The sequence below is a fragment of the Alligator mississippiensis genome, chromosome 7 (genome assembly GCF_030867095.1).
Source record: "Alligator mississippiensis isolate rAllMis1 chromosome 7, rAllMis1, whole genome shotgun sequence".
Classification (NCBI taxonomy): domain Eukaryota; kingdom Metazoa; phylum Chordata; order Crocodylia; family Alligatoridae; genus Alligator; species Alligator mississippiensis.
The window spans coordinates 7,883,375-7,908,018 of record NC_081830.1 but is presented as its reverse complement, the minus strand read 5'-3'; the positions used below and the strand labels follow the sequence as shown (position 1 = coordinate 7,908,018).

Here is a 24,644-nt window from a genome sequence, read left to right as displayed (position 1 = left end):
GTATCTGGGATCCCAAGAGGTACAAAGGACAAGGAAGAGAACCCATATGTCCAGGGTCATTGGAAAGCAGAATCCAGACACGGGGGTGACTGGGGCTAGTTGCCAAAAGCAGGAATCCAGACATTCAGGGTTCTGGGGAAAAAGAAAGAGGAACCCAGGCATCTGGCCTCACCAGTGCTGCATGCTGAAGCAACCCAGGAGAGTCCAAGGTCCTGGGGGAAGAGAGAAAACCCAGGCATCTAGTGAATGATGTTGAACGTGGGAAGAACCCAGGCGTCCGGGCTCACTGGAAGGAAGCAGAACATTAGGAGATGACTGCAGCAGGAACCTGGGCGTCGGGGGAAGAAAAAGGGGAACCCAGGCACCCCACGTCACTAGTGTTGCATGCAGGAAGGAACCCGGGTGCCTGGGGCTGCCCAGGAAAAAGGCCCAGGCAACCGGGGTCACTGGTGCTGCGTGCCGGAAGGAGGAGCCCGGGTGTCTGGGTGGGGCGCGAGCCCTGTCAGGCTGGCCAGGCCCCAGTCATTTGCGCGGCACTCCCGGCCCATGCCCCCGGGGGCTGCCAGGAGGGGGCCGGCCCCAAACACACCCAGGCCCCGGGGCAGGGCGAGGTGAGTCGGGAACCCAGCCCCGCCCGTCTGCTCTCCAGGTTGGATCCACTCCTGTCCAGGAGCCACGAGAGATCCCAGGCGTCCGGGCTCCCGGCCCCCACCCCTCTGCTTTCGGTGCTACATCCACGCCTCTAGACACAGAAAAAAACCCAAGCATCTGCACCCCTAGCCCCCATCCTAAGTGAATCCTTTTTTGCCACCAGGCATTTATCAAAATCCTGCCCCTTTAAGGCTAGAGACGCTCTCTCTCATTTGGAGGGCTGATCTCTACGGTCCGGCGGTGGTAGAATCCATCCCCCCCCTCCTGCGTGCGCGGTGGCTGGTATCGCCCGGCGGAGCCTGCGGCGCCGCAGGGCGGCCCCCCTCCCCGTCCCGTCCGGACGGTTCCACTCGGCCCTGCCGCTCACCCCGCGGGTTGGTATCGCCCCGTGGGGGAATCTTGGGATTGTCCCGCTTGTCTGCCCCCCGCGGCCTCCGGCGGGTTGGTATCGCCCCATTAGGGCTCCTCGCGGGAGACACCATTCCGAAACCCGCGTGGGGGGGAGGGGTCTTAATACGGATTAAAGGGCCCTGCCTCCGGATTGAACCTCCTAAAGGGAGGTTGCTAAACAGTCGGGGGGGAGGGGGGTCTGCCTCCAATGTTAACTCTTGCTTAATCCCACAATGCACTGGGGTGGGGATGTAATCTGGAGGGGAGACCTGGGTTCCTTCCACCTGACTGCCCCGCATGACCCCCGTGGGCCCTGCATGCCTGGCTGCCTCCCCTGCACGTCCCCCACCAGGGGTTTTTCACCCATGACATTGCTTTCTCAGCCAGACACCTGGGTTCCCCGACCCTCACCACCACCGCCAAATCCCCGCCGACTCCCCCGCAGGGTTTCTCATGTTGCTAGTTTTGCAACATCCCTCCCTGAGTCCTGGATGCCCCCCAGCATTCAGTGCCCACCTCCCACCCGTTCCCCCCCAGGCGCCGTGTCCGGACCCCACTTCCTGCCCTTGGCGCCTCCATTGCTGAGCCATCATGGTGAGTCCGACTCCCCTGCCCCTTCATGGGGGGGTCCCAGGGGCATCCAGGGGTAGTATGAGTGGTGGGGGCAGCCCCCGGGCCCCCCAGGGTCTGTGCTGGGGACCCCCGTCCCCCAGGGCTACCCCAGCGCTGCCTGCCCCCTCCCCAGCACGGCCGCCTGAAGGTGAAGACCACGGAGGAGCAGGCAGAGGCCAAGCGCCTGGAGCGGGAGAAGAAGCTCCACCAGTACAAGGCCACCACAGAGGCCATCTTTGAGAAGGTGAGGCGGAGAGTGGGAGGTAACCCTGCTTACCCCTGTTTGACCTTTGACCTCTGGTCATCAGGGCTGACATGACATCTGACCCCTAACCTTTAGCCTGCCATGGCTTGTGTAGCTCGCTGGCCTTTGGCTCCTGGACTATGTTCTGACATTTGATCTCTGACCCCTCTTCTGACCTCTGACCTTGGTCATTGTCTGTCATGGCTGGAGGGACGTTGACCTTTGATCCTTGATCTGGGACACTCTCCTTGAGACCCGATTTCTACCCTCCCTGCTATGGCTAGTAGCCAACCTGAACTTTGACCTCTGACCTTTCCCAAGCTGAGGTTTGGAGCACACGCCCTTTGACCCCAGAGCTTTATCTCATAGGTGCATGATGACCTTTGAACCCTCAACTTCTCCCAAGTAAAGAGCATGACCTCTCCTCTGCCCTGGGAGCAACAGGATGCTTTTGTAACGCTAGCCCTTTGCCCTCTGGACTCCATTTTGAATAGTGACCTCTGATCCCTGCTGACTTCTATCAGGCCTGCGAAAACAATGTGGTGCCATGTTGATCTTGGACCCCTGGACTGTCAGGGATGGGTTCACTTGATGAACATTAACCCTTAACCAGGACATAAAGGAGCAACCTTTGACCCTCATCAGCCTGTGATCCCCCTCAACTTTCCTTGGGATTCAACCCCTGACCTCGCCCCCCCATGGGAAATACCATTGGCACGACACATAACTGGTGACTCCTGACCACCATCAGGCAGGGCACAGAATGCCTAGGAAGGATGCCCTTTGACCCCATGCCCTTTTGCCCCCCACAGAGGAGGCTGGGGCAGCTGGACAAGGAGGGGCTGGAGCTGACGAGCCAGATCTTGGGGGCCAACCCCGACTTCGCCACGCTCTGGAACTTCCGCCGAGAGATCTTCCTGCACCTGGAGGAGGAGGGGTGAGCAGGGTGGGGCCACGGGGAGAGGGCCGGGGTCACATGGGGTGGGGTTTGATGGGGCGGGGCTCTGACTGGTTCCGCCCCTGGCAGGTCCCCCGAGGAGATGCAGGCACTGTGCCAGGGGGAGCTGGGCTTCCTGGAGTCCTGCCTGCGGGTGAACCCCAAGTCCTACGGGACCTGGCACCACCGGTGCTGGGTGCTAGAGCGGGCACCCCAGCCCGACTGGGCCCGCGAGCTGGAGTTGTGCGCCCGGTTCCTGGAGAGTGATGAGCGCAACTGTGAGTCTGACCTCTGACCCCCCCAACCTCTGACCCTTGCACCAGCACCCCATTGTTTGACCACACTGGGTCACACCACCAGCCCTGACCCTGTGGGGTTACTCCTGCGTTGCTACCTTTCACCACTGTGCCACCACCTGTGAGTTGCATGGTTACTCCTACACCATGACCCCTGACCTCCATCTCCACAGCATCACCTCATGCTTCACAGGCCTGACCTCTGACCTGCACTTATTTGGCATACGGCGACCCCCTTACCTCATTGCCCACTGTGCCTTCAGACCCCACGAGGCCACTTCACATGACATGTCCCTGACCTCTGACCCTGCAGGTCACGTTGCAAACCAGGACCCCAGATCTCAGGGTCCATCGTACTGTGATCTCTGAACTTTGATCCTGCGGGGTCACTGCACAGCATGACCTTTGACCCCCACAGCCTAAGCCCACCTTGTGATCTCTATCACTCCAGTCTCACATCACATGCACCCATCTCTTTGGGCCCATGACCTCTGACCCCACTGTTCCACAGTGACCCCACAGTGCCCTGACCGTGCCTCATGACCTCTGACCCCATGCTCTCCCAAAGTCCTTGCTGCTTTAACCCCTGCTCCCCCATCCCACCACCAGCCCCGATGCCCTGATCTGCCATGTGCCAGCTCCTCCCGCTTCACAATTTCTGACCCTGATGGATGGAGAGGGGCTAACCCTGACCCTGTCTCTCTGGCACCCCTGTAGTTCACTGCTGGGATTACCGGCGCTTTGTTGCCAAGCGGGCCCAGGTGCCAGCCGAGGACGAGCTGCGCTTCACTGACAGCCTCATCACTCGCAACTTCTCCAACTACTCTTCCTGGCATTACCGCAGCTGCCTGCTGCCCCAGCTACACCCTGACCCCCAGCACCATGGGCGCCTCACCGAGGATGTCCTGCTGCGAGGTAGTCACCTCCTCTGCCGGCCTGGGAGTGGGAGTGAGGGTTGAATGGTCCAGATACCCGGGTTCTTCCTGGCAGGGGGAGAGGAGTGAGGGCTGGGGGGGCAGGAGATGGGAGCCCAGACACCTGGGTTCTCTCAGCTCTGAAAGGGGAAGGTGTTTGAGCAGCCTGGGGGGGAAGTTTGGACTCCCAGGTCCTACACACGCTTCTGGGACTGCCTGAAGAGGGGCCTGGTGGGTGGGGGCAGGGGACCTGGATGCCTGGCTTCTTTCTCAGCTCTCAGATCGCTATCTCATTGGACAGAGGAAGGGGTGGGACTAGGGCTGGCAGCCAGCGCTTGGGGCTTTGTTCTCCGCTGCTGGCCTGGTCCTGGGTGTTGTTTTTGGCAGTCACATCCCCCACAGGCTTGGGTGGGGAGGATGTTCCCTGAGGACAGTCTTGGCCGGGTGAAGCACATTCTGGTAGTTCCCAGTGCCTGGGTGTGGCCTGCTGATCTCGGGGCAGGGCCAGAACTGGTGCCCCCTGAAGACAAGCCCCCATAACGCCCCCCCGCCCCCCCTTGTCTCTTTGCTCTCCCACCCTCAGAGCTAGAGCTGGTACAGAACGCCTTCTTCACAGACCCCAATGACCAGAGCGCCTGGCTCTATCACCGCTGGCTGCTGGGTCGAGGTAGGACTTCAGGCACCAGCACTGCAGGCTGGGAGCACACTGCAGGCAGCCCAAGGTGCTATGGGGCAATCCATGAGTCCTCCCAGCATCCCCTGCTGGTACCTGGCCCAGCCCAGCCATATACAGTGTTACCCCTCAGTGGTGAGAGACACCCCATATCTGTACCCTGCCCAGGGACCACAGGAAGGCAGTGCCCTCCTCCAGAGAACTTAGCAAAGCATCTAGCACAGTCTGCTGTCCTATCAGTAACCTCCAATCCATATCTGAGACTCCTAATAGCCTCAAGGATGCTCTGGGCAGGGGACAAGGGGGTCCTGAATCTCACAAGGCTGGAGATCAGGTCAATCCTGCCTACACAGCACTCCAGTCCCCTCTGGGACCCTCCATCTCCCACCAGTGGCAGCATTGGAAGGAGGTGGGGCATGGAAATCCTTTGGTCCAAGCTGGGATGAGCAGAGAGGGGCCAGCAGGGTATGGGGGTAAATGGGGGACACCTGGGGTGGAGGCAGCAGGATGTAAAACTATTGTTATTGTTGCTATCCAGCTGTGTTGCCAACCCAGTAACATGTTCCTTACCGCAATTTTTTTACTAAACCCAAACTTTTTATAATGGTTAATGTTAACTCCCCCTACATTTCACACCAGCCTTTTTCTCTGGGTCCTGGCAGCAAGGCAGGACCTGGATGAAGGGTTACCTTTACACAATGTAAAACATCTGTCAGTAAAAAAAATACTATTGGCAGTAAAAGAAAAAAACTGCAGCTTGTTTTTTCAATCCCTAAATTTGACCCTAGCTGCTAGGGCAGGCAGCAGGGCAGGGGTTGGTATTTATAGGATGTAAAACATCTGTCAATAAAAACATGTCACTAAAAAACTTGCAGAGCATCAGTGGAAAAAAAAAAGATTATTGACAACCAAATCTTTTTTAAACCCCTAAACTTGACACTAGCTCTTCTCACTGGCAGCAAGACAGGCTCTGGCTGAAGGGTTGCCTCTACATGATGCGCATTAGTTAAAAAAAAAAAAAATCTGTCAGTAAAAATATTGAATTGTCAGTAAAAAGTTTGCAGCTCATCAGTAAGAAAAAAGTGTCTTGTGTTGGCAACTTTGCCTGGGGTGGCCCTCAATACTTGAGTACTGCTACCCCCAGTCTCTTCCTCCCCTCTCCCCACCCCACAGCCGACCTGGAGCCCACAATCCACTGCGTCTATGTGAACCGAGAGGATGCCTGCCTAGCTGTGGCCTTCTCCCAGCCTGTGAGGGTGAGTGCTGCAGTAGGGACGGGTGGGAGGGGAGGTGCCGGATCCCTGCAGCACTAACCCAGGGGTCCCATGTGTGTCCCTTCTGGCAGGTGACACCTGGATCCCATGGCCTCATTCTGCTCGCTGATGAGGCCCCCCTGACAGTGGAGTGGCACACACCTGATGGGAGGAACCGCCCTGGGGTTATATGGGTATCCACAAAACCTGGACACCTGGGTTCCCTCCCAGCTCTGGGAGGGCAGCAGGGTCTGGTGGGTTAGAACAGGGTGGGTATGGGAGCCAGGATACCTGGGATCTCTACTGGTATGGAACAGGAAGCCTGGGGCCTGGATGCCTGGGTCCTGTCCCAGCTCTGGGAGGCTAGGGGGAGTGGAGCAGGGGGTCAGGGAGCCCGGACGCCTGGGTTCCACAGGGGCAGTTGGAGTCTAGTAGTGAGTACTTCTTTCCTTGACCCCGACACCCCTAGCTCTGTGACCTCCCAGCCTTGGCTCTCAATGACCACTGGCCACAACACACCTTCCGGGTCATCTGGGCACCCGGGCAGTGCCAGAAGGAGTGCGTTCTCTTCAAAGGTAACCCCGTCCCCAAGCCCCACCCCCTGCCCTGGGCTAAGGCCCCACCCTCTCTCACTGTCCCTGTGCTCCACCCCCCAGGCCGCAAGGACTGCTGGTACCGGGACTCTGTCACTGAGGAGCAGGTGTTCAGGTAGGAGACGAGAGGAAAAGGTCCCAGCCCCCTCACAGTATGCCCGTCAGCATAGCTCCACCCATTCAAGAGAGCCCCACCTCAGTAGAGTAATTGGGTTCCACCCCCTGATATTCATAGATTCATAGATGCTCGGGTTGGAGGGGAGCTCAGGAGATCATCAAGTCCAACCCCCTGCCCAGATAGGAAAGAGTGCTGGGTCAGATGACCCCAGCCAGATGCCTATCAGCCTTCTCTTATAGACCCCCAAGGTAGGGGGGAGCACCACCTCCCTTAGAAGCCCATTCCAAATTTTGGCCACCCTTACCATGAAAAAGTCTTTCCTGATATCTAGCCTAGATCTGCTCTCTGTCAGTTTGTGACCCTTGTTCCTTGTTAGCCCAAGAGGTGCCCTGGTGAACAGAGCATCTCCGATTCCTTGCTGCACCCCCCCTAATGAATTTGTAGGCGGCCACAAGATCACCTCTCAGCCTTCTCTTGCGGAGGCTGAAGAGGTCCGCGTCCCTCAGTCTCTCCTCACAGGGCTTGTCCTGTAAGCCCCTAACCATACAAATGGCCCTCCTCTGGACCCTCTCGAGTCTATCAACATCCTTCTTGAAAACTGGATACAGTATTCCAACTGCGGTCTGACCAATGCCGTATAAAAAAGTATCATCTCCTTGGATCTGCTTGTCATGCATCTGCTGATGCCTGATAAAGTGCGGTTAGCTTTGCTGATGATTTCATCACACTAACTCGTGTTCATCTTGGAGTCCACTATGACTCTGAGATCCCTTTCCACCTCTGTGCTGCTGAGAGGGTCACTTCCCAGCCAGTAGATGTGCTGGATATTTTTGCACCCTAGGTGCAGCACTCTGCACTTGTCCTTGTGGTACTGCATCCTATTGTGTACCACCCACTTTCCTAACCTGTCCAGGTCTGCCTGCAATTGTTCCCTACCCTCAGGAGTGTGCACTTCACCCCACAATTTAGTATCATCCGCAAACTTGGACAGAGTACACTTCACACCCACATCCAAGTCACTGATGAAGATATTGAAGAGTATTGGTCCAAGGACCGAACCCTACGGGACCCCACTACCCACATCCTTCCAAGTCGATACCGATCCGTCTACTACCACTCTCTGGGTGCAACCGCTAAGCCAATTTACCACCCACCAAACCATGTAAACACCTATGTCACAGCCTCTCAATTTATTGATGAGAATAGGACGAGATACCATATCAGACCTTGCTAAAGTCCAAGAAAATGACATCCACCTCTACTCCTGCGTCTAAGCATTTTGTGACCCTGTCATAAAATGAAACCAGATTGGTCAAGCATGATCTACCTGCTACAAATCCATGCTGGTTTCCCTGCTGCATTATTTTTCCCGCTGGACTCCCACAAATATGATCCTTCATAATCTTTTCAAAGACCTTTCCAAGGATGGAGGTGAGACTGACTGGCCTGTAATTACTTGGATCCTCCTTCCTCCCCTTCTTGAAAATAGGGACCACATTGACCCTTTTCCAGTCCTCCGGGACCTGACCCGAGCGCTCAAACAGCCATGCCACTGGTTTTGGTATGACACTGGCCAATCCCTTCAGTACCCTCGGATGCAGCTCATCCGGGGCTGTTGACTTGAACACATCCAGTCCATCCAAGTGACTCTGCACCAAATCAGCGGTAACAGTTGGTAGGCTGCTGTCCCTCTGATGCCCATCTAAGAACCCATTAGGAGACATCTTGAGCCCTGTTCAGGAACACTGAGGCAAAAAACTCATTGAATAGCTCAGCCTTGTTCCCCCTTTCTGTCACTAATTGCTCCTTGTTCAGCAGGGGTCCTATGCTGCCCTGCGCCTTCTTTTTACTCCCTACATACCTAAAAAAAAGACTTTTTGTTTTCTTTAATTTGTGTTGCCAGCCGCAGCTCTGTAGTTGCTTTGGCCTTTCTAACTGCCTCCCTGCAAGTGTGGGCCAAGTAGGTATACTCCTCCTTGGTAGTTTCCCCCTACTTCCACCACCTGTATGCCTTCTTTTTGCCCTTAGGCTCCCCTGGTTTTCTCTGTTTAGCCAAGGACATTTATTGGCTCCTTTTCCGCTTTTCCCTCGTACTGGGATAGTCTCCCTTTATGCCCGAAGGATTGCTTCCTTTAGGAACGACCACCCTTCCTGGACTACCGTCTCACCAATACACTTCTCCTGCAGTACATCATTGACTAGACTCCTAAGCACACTGAAGTTAGCCTTCCTAAAGTCAAGCACTTCCACCCTACTAGTTACCTTACCCACTCTATGCCATATGGTGAATTTGATTGATTGGTGGTCACTGTCGCCAAGGTGACCACAAATCTGCAGCTCCCCTACCAGGTCTTCCCCCGTAGCCAACACCAAGTCCGGTAAGGCATTCCCCTTAGTGGGACCATATACCTCCTGCGTTAGGTGAAGGTCCCGCACGCAGGTTAAGAACCTACGTGAACGGTTGGATTTGGTTGACTGCTCCTCCCAGCAGACGTCAGGGTAGTTTAGGTCCCCCATGACAACCACATCCCTAGACTGTATGGTCTCACCCCTCAGTATTTCTCCCATATTTGAAGTATTCTCTCCCTATATTAGCCTGCCCCTCAGTATTTCTTCCCATAGCTGGTCCCCCACCTGGTTAGCGCTGCCTCCTACAGGCTCTGCCCTTTCAGCACCACCCGGCCCCCCTGGGCAGCTTTGCCCTTGGGAGCCTCTTTGGCATGCAAGCCCCGCCTCTCTACTTGGCATGGCCCCACCTGTCCATCTCACGGAGGCCCTGCCCCCAGGTGCGAGCTGTCGGTGGAGAAATCCACGGTGCTGCAGGCCGAGCTGGAGTCATGCAAGGAGCTGCAGGCATTGGAGCCTGACAACAAGTGTGGGTACCTCTCCAGATGCTTGGGTCCCCTCCCCACCCCGCCCCAGCAGCACCCAGTGGGGGGCCCAGAGACCTGGGTTCAGTTCCCTGCTCTGGGAAGTGCGTGGGGTCCGGGGTGTCGCAGCAGGGATAGCCAGGTGCCTGAACACCTGGGTTCTTTCTCCCTCTGGGAGGAATGTGGGGCCGGCCTGGCAGGCGTGCCTAGACGCCTGCGTGCTTGCTGCTCACAGGGTGCCTGCTTACCATCATCCTGCTCATGAGGGCCCTGGACCCCCTGGTGTATGAGCGCGAGACCCTCCGCTACTTCGAGGCCCTGAAGGTGAGCAGGGGGCGGGGCCTGAGCAGGGGGTGGGGCTGCAGGTGGCTCCCTGCCCCCCCCTCACTGGTGCCCCCTTCAGGCAACCGACCCCATGCGCGCTGCCTACCTGGATGACCTACGCAGCAAGTTCCTGGTGGAGAACAGCATCCTCAAGATGGAATACGCTGAGGCCCGTGTCGTTGACTTGTCCCACCGGGTAGGATGGGTCTGCAGGGCGGAGCCAGTAGGCCAAGTGGGTGGGGCCAGCAAAAAGGGGGCAGTAGAGCTAGGATGGGGTCGGGATGGGGCGGAGCCACATAGGAGGTGGGGCATGGAGGTGTGGCCAGATAGGGTGGAGCCAGTTGAGCCTGGGCAGGGCCAAGGAATGGGGTGGGACTGGGGAATGGGGGTGGGGCCAATAAAGCAAGGGGCAGGGCCGGAGTATGGGGTAAGAGCCAGGTAAAGGGTGAAGTCAGAAGTACAAGGGATGGGGGCAGGGGGTGGGGCTACATTGGCTGAGCTAGGGGCGGAGCCAGGGGCAGGGGGCAGGGCTACCCATGCAGAGGGCAGAGCCACTAGAGCACCACTTCCTAAACTCTTCCTCAGTGGGACCCCTCCCTGCGACCCCATCTGCTGATGTCCTGATCCCATGTGAGGTCGTGCCCCACAGTTTGGGAATGGCTGCCTTAGAGCAAGGGGACAGAATCGGGATAAATGGGGCAGTGGGTGAAGCCACAAAAGCGGGCAGGGTCACTGGGTGGTGCGCGAAGAAGTAGGAAGAGTTGTGAAGGAAGCAAGGGTGGGGCCAATGGGGCGGGGGTGTGGCCAGGAGGAAGCAGGCTGTGGGTAGGGGGTGGGGCTATGGTCAGGGGGACACCATTGGGGCAGGGGGAAGGGGCGTGGCCTGGGGCTGGAGGGGACTACTTCAGCGGAATGGCGCAGAGCTGGGAGAAGGTTGGGGTCGTGGGGTGGGGCTATGCAAAGCAGTCTGGGCAAGGCGCTGGGGCTGGGGTTGAGCTAGCCTGTGCCCTGTACCTGCACAGGAGCTGACAGCACTGGGCCATCTGGAGCACCTACTGCTTGTCACCCACATGAACTTGGCGGGGAACCGGCTGCAGCACCTGCCACCTGCCTTAGCAGCTCTGCGCTGCCTCGAGGTGAGCCCCAAACCCAGGCGTCTGGGACCACTGTCTTCTACGTCCCCAACAACCTGCCTGAGCCCTCAACATGGGGCAATGGGACCCAGGTGTCTGGAGCTGGGGGCGGGGCCTGACTTTTTCGCCCTCCCCCCCACCCAGGTGCTGGAGCTGGACGGGAACGAGATCGAGAGCCTGGACGGACTCCCCGGGCTGCCGCGCCTGCAGGAGCTGTCCTTGCGCCGCAACCGTATGTGCCAGGCTGGGCCAAGGCGGGGGGCAGGGCCTGTGGAGGAGGGGGCAGGGCTAGGCATGAAGGGGTGGGGCCTGTGGAGGGGGGTGGGTCTAGGGAGAAAGTTTGAAGCAGGTAGGGTGGGGCAAGGAGAAAGAAGGGGCAGGGCTAAGAGGAAGGGGTGGGGCCTGGGGTGGAGGGGTGTCAGAAGGAAAGGGCGGGGCCTGGGAGAGGTGGGGCTGCTCTAGACCTGGATCTCTCCTTGACTCCGCTGCCCCCAGGTCTGCGGCGTCCCAGCGACCTGCGACCTCTGACCTCGTGCCCCTGCCTGGCCCAGCTCGACCTGGCTGAGAACCCACTGACCAACCTCCCCGAGGCCCCAGCTGAGCTGGCCAACCTGTTGCCTGCTGTCCACATCACTCTCGTCTGATTAGCCAGGGCCAGGCTGGCCCCGCTCACCCGCCAGTATGCTAATTTATTGAAATAAATGGTTCAAGCCACCCCAGTCTGGACTGATTGGTGCTCCTCACTCCTGACCCACAGCCCCAGTCCCAGGGCTCTGTGCTAGCTGTATCATGCGCTTCCTGGGCAGGGCTCAGGCATGTGAGTCCCTGGCAGGGACCCTGCATTCCTGGCTGCGGTGCCGCATGTACGGGGCTGGGCAGGGCCTTGCTCTTGCCTCATTCTGAAAGTGGGAAGGATGCGGCCGAGTCATGGGGACAGGAACTAGCTCCGTTGCAACATAGCTGGGCTGCTGTCCTCAGCCTCCCGGTCCCCTTCCATCCTGACTTGCAGTCCCCAGCTCTGCTGGTGCTCCTCATTCCAACCCACAGGCCCCTGCACTCCCTGCCCCGCCCCCCTCACAACCCGACTGGTGCCCCTCAGTCCCGACCTACAGCCCCCTGCTGTTCCAGTTGGGGCAGGTGAGTAATTTGTTGCTCAGCGCCACCAGGGTGGGGCTCGGAGCCTCCCTGGTTCCCCAATCCCGGGACTGGAGCAGGCAGAGCCTGTGGGACCAGTTCTGCACCTGTCCTGCCCCTGGCTGCCCTGCCCTGCAGTGCCCCTCACTCCCAACCCACAGCCTCCTGCCCCCTCCAGCCCTGCAGTGCCCCTCACCCCTGACCCACAGCCTCCTGCCCTCCAGCCCCATGATGCCCCTCACTCCCCCCCCCCACCCTGCCCTGGAGCTGGCCTGTGGGACGTTGCCCAGAAATTCCTCCCTCTATCTCTGCTGGCTGCTGGCTGGGCTCTGTCTGCGCAGCTGATACTGGCTGGGATGGAGAATTCAGGGCCCCACGGTGAGGGTCCGCAGGCTGGGAGTGAGGAGCAGGGTAGGGCAGCAATTTGGTCCCATCCCAGTTCCCCTCTTACTGGCACTGGTTGTACTAGTTGGAAATGGGCCCAATCCTGAGCTCCCTAACACATCCCACTCTAAGTTAGGGGCACCCGGCCCAGATGCCTGGGGTCCCTCCCTAGCCCCTGGATGAGGATGGGGCTTGTGGGGGGAGGGAGATGCCTGGGTTCCCTCCCTTGCGGGGGATGCCTGGGTTCTCTGCCACCTGAGTGGGGTCTGTGGGATTGGAGCTGGGTGGAACTGGGAGCTGGATGCCTGGGTTTTCTCCCAGCTCTGGAAGGGCAGGGGGATCTGGTGGGACTGGAAACCCAGATACCTGGCTCCTCCCTCTGGCCCAGTGTCAGCGGTGTCCCAGCACAGGTGGCCTGTGGGGAAGCCCTGTAAGGCCGGACACACCCTGCCCTGCCCAGTCTGGCTGGGAAGAGTGTCTGAGCCCCCGAGATGCAGCTGATTCTGGGGTGGGGCTCAGCAGCTCCTAAACAGCTGCGAATACCAGGGCTTGGAAATAGCCCTGAGGCAGCCAAAGTGGGGCTGAGACTGGAGCAAAGGTGCTGCGATGGACACTTGCAATAATTCCCCCTGGGCTGGTCAGGAGACAACTGAGTCTTGGGGTGGGACACGACAGCTCTCAGGTGGCCACGAAGAACAGGCTTGGAAATGCCTCTGAGCCACCGGGATGTAGCTGAGTCTGGGGTAGAGCCTGGCTGCTCCTGAATGGCTGCAAATAACGGGTCTGGAGCCCCCTCTGAGCCAGCCGAGATGCAGCTGACTCTGGGGTGGGACACGGCAGCTCCCCAACAGCCTGGAGATGGCTCTGACCCCAGTGCCCCTCACTCCCGCCCCGAAGCCCCCTGCCCCCTCCCCGGCCCCGCAGCTGGCACGTGGGACATTGCTGGGAAATGCCTCCCTGGGTGTCTGCTGGCTCGGGCCGGGCTCGCTCTGTGCAGCTGACACGGGCTGGGGCGGAGAGCTCAGAGCCCCGGGGGAGGGGGCTGCGGGTCAGGAGTGAGGGGCACCAGTTTGGCCCCATCCCAGTTCTCCGCTGCCTGGCACTGGTTGTACTGGTTGAAAATGGGCCCGATCCCGAGAGCCCCGATGTGGGCGGAGCCCCCTCACACACCCCCCTTCCAACCAGGGGCACCCGGCCCGGACGGCGGGGTCCCCTGCAGCCCGGGACAGGGGGCGAGTGGGGTGAAGGGGGCAGTGGGGCAGGGGCGTGGCCAGGTGCCCTGCCCCCTCCACCTGGCCCCGCCCCCCCGGAGGTGTCTGAGCCGCGAGCGCTGCACCCGTCCGCAGTACAGCGCTGAGCACCGACGGTAAGTGCCCGCGCCGGCCGGCCGCCTGGCTCCCCTGCCCGGGAGGGGGGCTCGGGTCTCCCCGTGCCCGGGCTGGGGGCTGCCCGCCTGGAGTCGGACGCCTGGGTCCCATGCTTGCTCTAAGGGGGTCGGAGCGGGAGCTTCCCTCCAGCCCCGAGGTGACAGCGGGCGGCTCTGGGCTGGGGGCGGCTGTGGACCCGGATGCCTGGGTTCCTTCCCACGGGGTCGGAGCGGGGCAGGGACCCGGACACCTGGGTCCCCGGTGCCCGTCTGTCTGCCCTACCAGCCCCGGGCCACCTGTCCAGCAGTCTCAGACACCTGGGTTGCCTCCCTGGCCCCTGGCTGGGGCAGAGGGGCACCTGCGTTGCCTCCCTGGGGAGAGCAGGGGGTGTCCTGCCTGGGCTCTCTCCCACCTTGGAGTGGGGTCTGTGGGGTTGGAGCTGGGTGGGACTGGGAGCCCGGACGCCTGGGTTCTCTCCCAGCTCTGGGAGGGCAGGGGGATCTGGTGGGTCTGGGAGCCAGGCGCCTGGGTCCTTCCCTTGGCCCAGTGTCAATGGCACAGCCTGGCCCTGCTGCCTCAGGACAGGTGGCGCGTAGGGAAGCCCTGACACACTTCCATGGCCCCGCCAAGAGACTGGGCACACCCTGCCCTGCCCACACCTGGTCGGGAAGAGCGTCCGAGCCGCTGAGATGCAGCTGAGTCTGGGGTGGGGCTTGGCAGCTCTTGAACTGCCACGCATAACAGGGCTTGGATATAGCCCTAAGCCGGCCGGAGTGCAGCTGAGCCTAGGGTGAAGGTGCGGAGGCCTTGCATGGATGCTTATAACAATCCTCCCGGCTGGTCAGGATGCGGCTGAGTCTGGGGTGGGATGTGGCAGCTCTCAGGTGGCCACTTAGAATGGGCTTGGAAATACCTCTGAGCCAGCCGGGATGCAGCTGAGTCTGGGATAGAATACAGCAGCTGCTCAATGGCCACATACAACCAGCCTGGACCTGCCCCCAAACCAAGCAGGATGCAGCTGAGTCTGGGGTAGGAAACTGCGGCTCCCAAACAGCCTGGACATCACTCCAACCCCACTGGGATGCGGCTGAGTCTGGGGTGGGGTATGGCAGTTCCCGAACGACCATGTGTAACAGCCCTTTCTCTGTCCACAGGCAGGATGCCGGAGCCAGACACCCGCTACGATGTGGGGCGCTGGGCCAGCGCCAGCCTGCGCACCCCTCCCACCATGGCCACCCAGCCTCCAGCCCGGCCTGAGCGCCGGCGCCGTGGTGTCTTCAGCAAGGTGTGCGCCTGCTGCCGCTGCTGCGCTGGCCGCAATGACGACGCTGACTGGGGCCCTGCACCCGGCGAGGTCCCTGGGGAGCGCCGTGCCGAACCCGTGGTGAGAGGTGAGCACTACTGGGGGGAGCTCACAGATCCTGTTCCCCTCCACCTTGAGGGCACTGCTGGGGGAAGCTCACAGCCCCTGCCACCACCCACCCTGAGGGTACTGCTGTTGGGGGAAGCTTGTACCACCTGTCCCCCCTCCAGGGCACTGCTGAGAGAGGCTGGAAGCCCTGCACACACACCCCTCCTACCCTGAGGGCACCACTGGGGGAAGCTCGCTGCCCTTGCCCCCCTCGCTGAGGGCATTCCTGGGAGAAGTTTGCAGTCCCTGCTCCCCCACCCCCACCACCCCAAATACACTGCTGTGGGAAGCTCACAGCCCCTCCCTCCTCAGAGGGCATGCTGGTGCTGAACACGGTGGATCTGCAGAGTGCCCGCACAGGGGCCACGCGTCGCGCCCACCACACAAACGAGTACGAGTCGGATGCACTGATTGTGCGGCGGGGGCAGCCCTTCACCCTGCGCCTTGGCTTCCGCCAGCCCTACGACCCTGAGGAGCACCGTGTCTGCCTCGAGTTCCTTCTCGGTGAGTGTCCCCCGCTACCGGTACAGGGCCCAAACTCTCCCCATACAGCACTTGGTACAACCTGTTTTCCCCTCTGCACCCCATGTACAGCACCTGACACAGCCCAACCTCCCTCTGTACAGCACTTGGCACCGCCCGGCTGCCCCCTGCACCCCATGTACAGCACCTGGCACCCCCTAGTGGGGCAAAAGCAACTCCCTCCCCCCCCCCCCCCCAGCTCTGGGGTCTGTCCCCCTCCCCTCCATGTGGGGTGGAGGCAGGACAGGGGCATGGCCTATTCCCTGGCTCCAGGCCCATCCTCTAATTACAGCCCCCAAGCAGTTCCATGGCCACCCAGTCATTAGTGCCTGCATCCTGCCCCCCCCACAGCCACGTGGCACTGATCGGGAGAGCTTGCAGCCCCTGCCCCCCCCCTCCCACTGAGGGCACTGCTGGGGAAAGCTCACAGCCCCTATCCCCTCCACCCTGAAGGCACTGCTGGGGGGAATCCCTGCCCCCCACCCCACTGAGGGCACTGCTGGGGGTGTTCCCAACATGCTCTCAGGTGTGGCTGGGAACCGGGAGCCAGCAGCACCCCCCTTCCCCCTCACAACCCAACAGGTCTGGGAGGGGCTGTGCCTGCCCGGACCTGCAGTCTCCTGACATCATGGGGTGCAGGGCTGCAGCTTCCCTGGCAGTGCCATCGCCCTGCATTGTGTGTGGGGGGGGTGGGGTGGGGTAAGCTGTGAGGAAGCTTACAGCCTGGGGAGGGCACTGTTAGGGGAAGCTCACAGCTTGGGGGAGGAGGGCCATGGCACTGTTGGAGGAAGCTTGCAGCCTGGCAGGGCCCTGACTGCCATGTCTGTGCCCACAGGCCCGACGCCACAGGTGGCTAAGGGCACCCACGTGCTGGTGCCAGTGGGCGCTGCAGGGACGCAGGGCTGGCAGGCCGAGGAGGTGGACAGCACGGGCACCACTCTCACAGTGCGGATCACCTCGGCGCCCACTGCCCCCATTGGGTGCTACAGGCTGGGCGTGAAGACGCGGAGCCCCGCAGGGGAGTACGCTGCGCCCTTCGACCCCCGCCACCAGGTCTACCTGCTCTTCAACCCCTGGTGCTCCAGTGAGTATGCAGTGAGGGGGCAGAGGCACTGCTGGGGGGGAAGCTCACAGCCCTGGGCGGGGTACCGCTGGGGGATGCTCTCAGCCCTGGTAGGGGCAGTGTTAAGGAAAGCTCACAGCCCTGGAGCTGCTGGTTGTGGGGAAGGTCACAGCCTTGGAGGGGCACAGTTAGGGACACTCGCAGCCCAGGCAGGGCACTGCTAAGTGGAGAAGCTTACCACCCAGGGGGGCACTGCTTGGGGGAAGCTCACAGCTCACCCCTCCCTCCACGCCAGGGGACTCGGTGTACCTAGACAATGACAGCTTGCTGGAGGAGTACGTGCTCAACGAGAGTGGGCGCATCTTCTACGGCACTGACGCCCAGATCGGCGAGCGCACCTGGAACTATGGGCAGGTAGGCACTGGGGGGAGACACTGGGGGGCCAGGGATACTCCGGGGAGCTGCTGGGTGACTGGAGGTGGGGGGGAAGTGGCAGTCGGACACAAGGAAGCTGGGGTCATACAGGGTCCAGCCCCCCTGGGTGCCCGCCACTGGGGGGCATTGACAGCTGTGGCTCAGGGTGGGGGACCTAACCCACTGATGCCCCCCCACCTGCAGTTTGACCAGGGGGTGCTGGATGCCTGCCTGTACATGCTGGACCGGCGTGGGATGCCTCATGCAGGGCGCGGGGACCCCATCAATGTCTCCCGCGTCGTGTCCGCCATGGTGAGTCCCGGGAGACCTCCCTCCTACCATCTTGCCCCCCCCCATCCATCCCTCCCTCCTTCCATCCCTCTACTCATTTCCCCTCCCAGGTGAACTCACTGGATGACAATGGGGTGCTGATTGGCAACTGGACGGGCGACTACTCGCGTGGCACCAACCCGTCGGCCTGGGTGGGCAGTGTGGACATCCTGCGGCAGTACCACCGCTCTCAACAGCCTGTGCCCTATGGCCAGTGCTGGGTCTTCGCCGGCGTCACCACCAGTGGTACCGACACGGGGGGCACCACAAAGGGGGATGTGGGGTGCTGGGGCAGAGGGGGTGGAAGGAGGAGTATGGAGGGGTACTGGGAGTGGGGTATATAGGGGGTCAGGAGAGTGGTGTAGGGAGTGGGAGGTTATAGGAGACACCAAATGAGTAGAGAGTGGGCATGGGGAGCACCGGGGGGAGGGTACAGGGGATACCAGGGCTGGAGGGGGCAGGAGCAGATGGTTGAGCGGGTCTTAGGTTATGCTGGGGGGGTTGGAAATGGGGATGAAGGGCACTGGAGGTCATGAGGGTGGGAATGGCCATCTGGGGTACACGGGGATTGGGGCAGAGACAGTGGGGATATGGGGCATTGGGGGCATATGTAGGGGTGGTACAGGGGGCAGGAGGGTGGGGGTAGGAATATGGGGGGCATGGGTGGGGCTGAATCCAGGCAGGGTTTTTGGGGGCAGGGGTGTGTGTATAGGGGATGGGAGGGAAGGGGAGATGGGGGTACAGGGGTGGGGGCATGGGTGGGGCTGAATCCAGGTAGGGAGCTGGGGGCTGTCCTCCCCTGACACCCCTCCCCACCCCCATGCCCCCACAGTACTGCGGTGCCTGGGCATCGCCACGCGCACAGTGACCAACTACAACTCCGCACACGACACGGACGTCAGCCTCACCCTGGACATCTACTTCGACGAGAACATGAAGCCCCTTGAGAAGCTCAACGCTGATTCAGTCTGGTGAGCTAGGGGGCAGCAAGAAAGGGGGGGCAGGAGACGGCAAGGGAGGATCTGTTGGCGGGGGGGGCAGGGCTGCAGGGCAGGGGGGCTGTGAGCAGCGCATGCTGTGGGGGGTGCGGGGGGGGGGCTGCAGGGGCAGAGCTGGGGGTCCCCAGGTCTCACCGCCCACCTGTTTCTGCCCTCCCAGGAACTTCCACGTGTGGAACGACTGCTGGATGAAGCGCCCTGACCTCCCACCTGGCTTTGACGGGTGGCAGGTGGTGGATGCCACCCCCCAGGAGACCAGCAGCGGTAGGTGGGGGGCTGTGGGTCAAGAGCAGGGCAGGCATAGGGAGAGGGATCAGGGTGTCCAGGCTCCTGCAGCGCCTCAGGGTGCCACCACCAGACCCAGGAACCCCAGGGCAGGGGCTGGATATGGGAACCACTCCATTCATCCCCTTTCTCCCCGCTCTCCCAGGGATTTTCTGCTGTGGGCCCTGCCCCGTGGAAGCCATCAAGAATGGGCTGGTCTACCTGAAGTACGACGCCCCCTTCATCTTTGCCGAGGTACTGGGAGCACTGGGCAGGGGCCAAGGCAAGGGATGGGAGGTCTCATGGGGGGCAGACATGGCCTCCTGCCAGGCTGGGAGGATGGTAGGCATTGGGGCGGGTCTGCCCTGACCTCATCTCTCCGGCACCAGGTGAACAGCGACAAGGTATACTGGCAGCGCCAGGCCGATGGCAACTTCAAAATCGTGTACGTGGAGGAGAATGCCATCGGGCGCCTCATCAGCACCAAGGCCGCGGGCTCGCACCAGCGCCACGACATCACCCACCTCTACAAGCACCCTGAGGGTAGGCCCCCCCCCCCCCTCGCATGCCCCTTGTGCAAAGCTGTGGGGTCCGGCCATGCCCCCCCTGGGGCACGTGGCCACCTGCCCTCACGTGCTCATGTGCATTCACTGTTGCACGCACCCATTGGGGGTGTGCTTGCATGCCTCTTGTACGTGCGTGTGGATTTGCACCATGGGCATCTGGGCCCTTGGCACACGACCACACCTGTGCATGTGAGGGTGCATTTTTATGATTGGCTGTAGCGTGCTCAATCTCACACACTCACCCCATCAGACACTCATGTGCAGGTGTGCCATTGGGGATGCAACCCACACCTGGGCACACTCACATGTGGTGCACCCCCGTGTGTCTTCCCCCACAGGCTCAGAGGCGGAGCGCAAGGCGGTGGAAACAGCAGCCCGCTATGGCACCAAGGCACACGTGTATGCAGGGCGCAGCAGCGGCGAGGACGTGGTGGTGAGCGTGGAGGCCACCGAAGCAGTGACGGGACAGGACATGCACCTGAGTGTGGCACTGACCAACCGCAGCACTGGGCCCCGCTCCGTCAGCCTCAACCTGCACGTGGCCATCACCTACTACACTGGTGTCTCCGGGCCCGTCGTCAAACAGGAGCGCCGCCAGGTCGAGCTCCCGCCCAACGGAGGTAAGCCCTGTGCCCCAACCCCTGGGCCCTGCTGTGCTCCTGCCCCCTGCCATGGGGCTCTGCCCCAGTCCTCCATGCCAGTGAGACCCGGCCCCTGCCACTGGGGCCCCACTCTCTGTGCCCCACCCTGCACTCCTGTCCCCTGCCATGGGGCCCCAACCCCATGACTTGGGGCTCTGGCCCCACCCCTGCCCCAGTCCTCCATGCCAGTGTGACCCCACCGCCTGCCTCCAAGACCTGGGTTATGGCCCCGCCCCTCACTCATGGCCCCGCATCCTCAAGCCCTGGCTTCTGGCCCTGCCCTCCCCGACTGGGTCCAGCTCCTCCCTAGCTGGGGTGAGCTCTGCTCCACCAAGCCGTGGCCCCAGCCCCTGGTAGTGGCCTTGCCCCCTGTACCAGGATCCCTGGAGTAGTCCCACCTGCGTGCCCACCCTCTTTAGCTGTGGCCCCGCCACCTGGCTGTGGCCCTGCCCCCCTGCTAGGTCTAACCCTGCCTCCTGCCCCCCCCAGCCCAGACAGTGCCCCTGGTGGTGTCGTACGCGGAGTACCAGCCGCACCTGGTGGACCAGTGTGCCATGAAGCTGAGCGTGTCAGGCAAGGTGGCTGAGACCGGGCAGGTGCTGGCCAAGCAGCACAACTTCCGCCTGCGCACGCCTGACCTCACCCTCACGGTACGCGCCCGCCCAGATGCCGGGGTTCTCTCGCTGTGGGGGGGCCAAGTCGGGACCCCTGGGCACCTGGGCTCTCGCACGCTGGGTTTTGGGATGGGAACATGCATCAGGGTCAAGGCTGAGCCACCCAGACAGCCGGGTTCCTTTGCGTGGTGGGGTGGGAATGCAGCTCAGGCTCACAGGAAGGGTCCCTGGGACACCGGGGTTCTCTCGCCAAGGCAGGAGGAATGTGGGGAGGGGCGGCAGGGGAGTGCAGATGAGGTCACCTGGATGCCTGGGATCTCAGCATGTGAGGGGGAAGGGAGACGAGGCTTACTGTCAGACCACCCAGATGCCTGGGTTCCTTTGCAGGGCAGGGTCAGTCATAGTCTCCCAGACACCTGGGTTCTTTCATTGCCAGGGAATGCTGGGAATGCTGGGAGGGGTGAGGCGATGCCAGGCCTCAGACCCCGCTGACCTGGACCCCTGGGAGGGGAGGTCGCATTGTGGATCTCGTGCTGATATGAAGCGAGGGGCCTTGGAGAGAGAGTGGGAGGAGGGGAACCGACCCGGGTGCCTGGGTCCTCACCTTGGTGCCTTGCAGCTGGTGGGCCCAGCCATAGTGGGGCAGGAGACCCATGTCCAGATCGTCTTCAAGAACCCGCTGCCGCAGACACTGAAGGGGGCTGTCCTCCACATGGAGGGTGCCGGGCTCTGCAGTCCCAAGACCATCACCGTGGGGTGAGTGACCCTTCCCCACCTCTCCTTCCCCACCCCCCTCCAACCCACTGGATCCTGCTTCCCTCCCAATGCTGGGACAGAACCCAGGAGTCCTAAATCCCAGCCCTGGCTCCCCTCCAATGCCAGTATAGAACGCAGGTGTCCTGGCTGCCGCCCTAGAACCTGGGCAAGAACCCAGGTGCCTGCCACCCCCCGCCGCCAGAGCAGGTTGGGGACCACAGCATTCAGGCTCTGCCCCAGTCCAGCAGTGACGTAGAGCCCTGGCTGCCCTCTCCTCCCGGAGCCAAGGGAAACCCAGATGTCCTAACTCCCCCCACCACCTCTTGCTTCCCACAGGGACATCGCCGGGTACCAGACGGTGCGGCTGCGCCAAAACTTCGTGCCCCTGCGACCTGGGCGCCGCCAGCTGGCGGCCAGCCTGGACAGCCCCCAGCTCTCCCAGATCCATGGCTTCCTCACCGTGGATGTTGCTGCTGCCCCGGGGACAACCTCCGCGTCCCCTGCCCGCCACCCAGCCACCCGCGAGTCCCCGTCACGCCAGCCCACGCCTGGGGGCTCTCCCGCCCGCCAGCCGGCTGCCCGTGGGTCCCCGTCACGCCAGCCCACGCCTGGGGGCTCTCCCGCCCGTCAGCCAGCCGCCGGCGGGTCCCCGTCACGCCAGCCCACGCCTGGGGGCTCCCCTGCTCGCAGCCGCAGCTCCCCTGCCACCCGCCGGGAGCCAGGCCGGGCCGGACGTCCCGTGTGAGCACCACCCTAGGCCTCCCCAGGCTGAGGGAGGGGGCGGCAGGAAGATTGGGGTCCCTGGATTCTAGTGGCTCCTGTCTCCCTGCCCCAGGGGGCCCAGAGTTGGTTGGCCTCGTCGCCACTCTTGTCATCACTGTGGGGGTTATTTGCACGTGTCAGGCCATGTCCCGCCTCCCCTGGGACCATGTGGTGCAGCACCTGTCTGCCCTGGAGCATCCCTCCATCCATCCCTCCCATCCCTCCTTTTGTTCCTCCAGCCAGTACTTGACCATTCATCCATCTACTCCCTGTGAACCCAGGCATCCATTCCTCCATCCCCACAGCATCCATCCATCCCCTGTAGCCCCTATCCATCCATCCATCCCTCCATCCATCTTTCCATTAATCTATTCAGCACTTGACCATTCATCCATCCACCTCCCTGTGAACCCAAGCATCCATCCATCCCTGTAGTATCCATCCATTTCCCCCATCCATCCCCATCACCCCATCCATCCATCCATCCATACACCTGTTTTGTCGAGTCCCTTCCACCCACATCTTCCCTTGAGTCTCACCAATGACCCCCACATCCCTCCACGTATCCAGTATTTGCTCCAGCTGTCTATCCATCCCTCCCCTTCCCTTTGAACTGTTCCCCTCCTGTAGTTCCATCCATGTCACCCCCGCATGTTCCTTCCATCCATCCGTCTTCTGAATCCCTCCACTTTCCCATTCATCTCTTCTTGAACGAGACTTCCACTCACCCACCCACCATTGTTTGAACTCCTCTGCCGTGCCACCCATCCCTCCATCTACCCACACACCCTTGCACTCTTTCACTTTCCCACCATTCATCTCCTCTTGAACCCACCTGTGCCTGTTCATCCATCTATCCATCTCCATGGCCCCCATCCATTCCTCCATCCCTATAGCCTCCATCTATCTATGGTCCCTTCTCAACCTGTCTTCATCCACCCATCACACCCATCTTCTCTGCTTACATCCACGCCCCTCCCCCCCCTTCCTATCTCTTGTTCAACAGCCCCTGGGCATGACTTCTCAGACACTTGAATCCCCTCCCTTCGGCCAACAATTTGTCAGTATTCCCCTCCCCCCCATTGCAAATCTGCAGTGAACAGGGGAGGGGACATTCCCGCAGACCAGGGAGGATGGGGCCCAGTGTCCTGATTTTTATGCCAGGGGCCAAGTGCCATGTGGCCTAGCTTCCTCCAAGGTTGATTTTTTTGTTTATTTTTGGTCGGTGGGGGCTGTGCTGGGGCAAAAATCAGGGGATTTGGGGCTAGCTCTGGTCTCCCCCACACTGCACTCCCTGGGCTTGATGTTTTTCTGCCTTTTTCAGAAAATGTTTTTAAAGTAAAAACTCACTGAGGTAGAGCTGGATTTATCTGTATTTAAATAAAGGCACTAACTGAGCACTACAGGGACCTCGGTGTCTGAGCTGGGGGACACTGGGATCACGCGAAAGATCTGGGGATCATGCTGGACCATTCACAAAGAGCATCAGGCTCAATGCCCAGCTGCTGTCAAACAAGGGCATTATTAAGAGAGTTGACACGTCAAAAAGAACATCTCATAATTTACATTCCAAACCTTTTGATTTTTAAGTTTGTGTCCTGATTTTTGGCGATACTAAAGGGCTATAAGGATAATGAGAGGTACACGGGGGGGCCCAGGTCTGGCCCCCACACCTCTGCAAGGATGAAGAAGCTCCAGAAAGGGACTGGACACCTTGGAGGAGTGGGGCACCTGGAATGAGGGGCCTGCCCCCCGCCCCCCTCCCGTCACAGCTTCCCAGGCTGTCACTGCCAGGGCAGCAAAGGGGAGAGGAACAGGGGGAAAGCCCCGGTCAGCCCTGGATCACAGCATCCACACTCTGCACCTGTGAGGGGCACTTTGGAGGGTGTTGGGGGACACTGGGCTATCCCATCCACACGATTGTGGGGGGATCTAGGGATGGTGGGATACCCCCCTACACACACACAGTGGGGGGGCAGGTATTGGGGGACACTGGGTAATGCACAAGTGGTTGTAGGGGGGGCTGGGAATACTGGAGACCCACCCAATATACACACATGGGGGCATTGGGGGACACTGGGCTCTACACAGTTGGGGGAACACAGCGGGACCCCCCACACAGGCACTGGGGGCGGGAATACCGGGAATTGTGGCTGTGGGGAGGGAGCAGGGGCTTGGGACTGGCCCCAGAGCTGGTGGCAGGGTTCAAAGTACAAGTAGGGGGCAGAGGGGTAAGGGTCAAAGGGCACCCCTGCGTGCAGGATGAGTCCCCATCGGGGGTCAGAGAGCGCCCCCCAGCGTGGGAGAGGGGCACTGAGCGCAAAGAAGGGGGCCGTCCCCCGGAAGGGGCGGGGCTACCTACTGATTGAGGACCAATACGTGAGAAAGGGGCGTGTCTTCAAGCCTCCTG

The 24,644-nt window shown here is 61.1% G+C and overlaps 2 protein-coding genes across 4 annotated transcripts; both read left to right on the top strand.

Moving 5' to 3' along the window:
• The first annotated feature begins 592 nt into the window (after nucleotides 1–592).
• Nucleotides 593–11,722, top strand: RABGGTA (Rab geranylgeranyltransferase subunit alpha). Of its 3 annotated transcripts, none has more exons than XM_059730472.1 (17): nucleotides 593–611; nucleotides 1,579–1,635; nucleotides 1,787–1,897; nucleotides 2,710–2,834; nucleotides 2,925–3,112; nucleotides 3,848–4,045; nucleotides 4,628–4,711; nucleotides 5,891–5,973; nucleotides 6,063–6,164; nucleotides 6,440–6,545; nucleotides 6,627–6,678; nucleotides 9,468–9,556; nucleotides 9,787–9,875; nucleotides 9,955–10,071; nucleotides 10,898–11,011; nucleotides 11,153–11,240; nucleotides 11,504–11,722. In XM_059730472.1, exons 2-17 carry the CDS (start codon nucleotides 1,633–1,635, stop codon nucleotides 11,650–11,652), a joined length of 1,698 nt encoding a protein of 565 aa, XP_059586455.1. In that variant the 5' UTR covers nucleotides 593–611; nucleotides 1,579–1,632; the 3' UTR covers nucleotides 11,653–11,722. The 3 variants fall into 3 exon arrangements, with proteins under 3 accessions (XP_059586455.1, XP_019341380.1, XP_019341379.1); XM_019485835.2 differs by lacking the exon at nucleotides 593–611 and adding an exon at nucleotides 915–1,025; XM_019485834.2 differs by lacking the exon at nucleotides 593–611 and adding an exon at nucleotides 915–1,092.
• Nucleotides 11,723–13,843: 2,121 nt separating this feature from the next.
• Nucleotides 13,844–23,637, top strand: TGM1 (transglutaminase 1). The gene is made up of 15 exons (XM_059730464.1): nucleotides 13,844–13,892; nucleotides 15,048–15,284; nucleotides 15,617–15,808; nucleotides 16,662–16,910; nucleotides 17,185–17,303; nucleotides 17,508–17,615; nucleotides 17,705–17,879; nucleotides 18,466–18,604; nucleotides 18,792–18,895; nucleotides 19,062–19,150; nucleotides 19,285–19,438; nucleotides 19,800–20,081; nucleotides 20,592–20,752; nucleotides 21,336–21,472; nucleotides 21,809–23,637. The coding sequence occupies exons 2-15, from the start codon at nucleotides 15,053–15,055 to the stop codon at nucleotides 22,215–22,217; spliced, it is 2,550 nt and encodes an 849-aa protein (XP_059586447.1). The 5' UTR covers nucleotides 13,844–13,892; nucleotides 15,048–15,052; the 3' UTR covers nucleotides 22,218–23,637.
• Nucleotides 23,638–24,644: the final 1,007 nt, after the last annotated feature.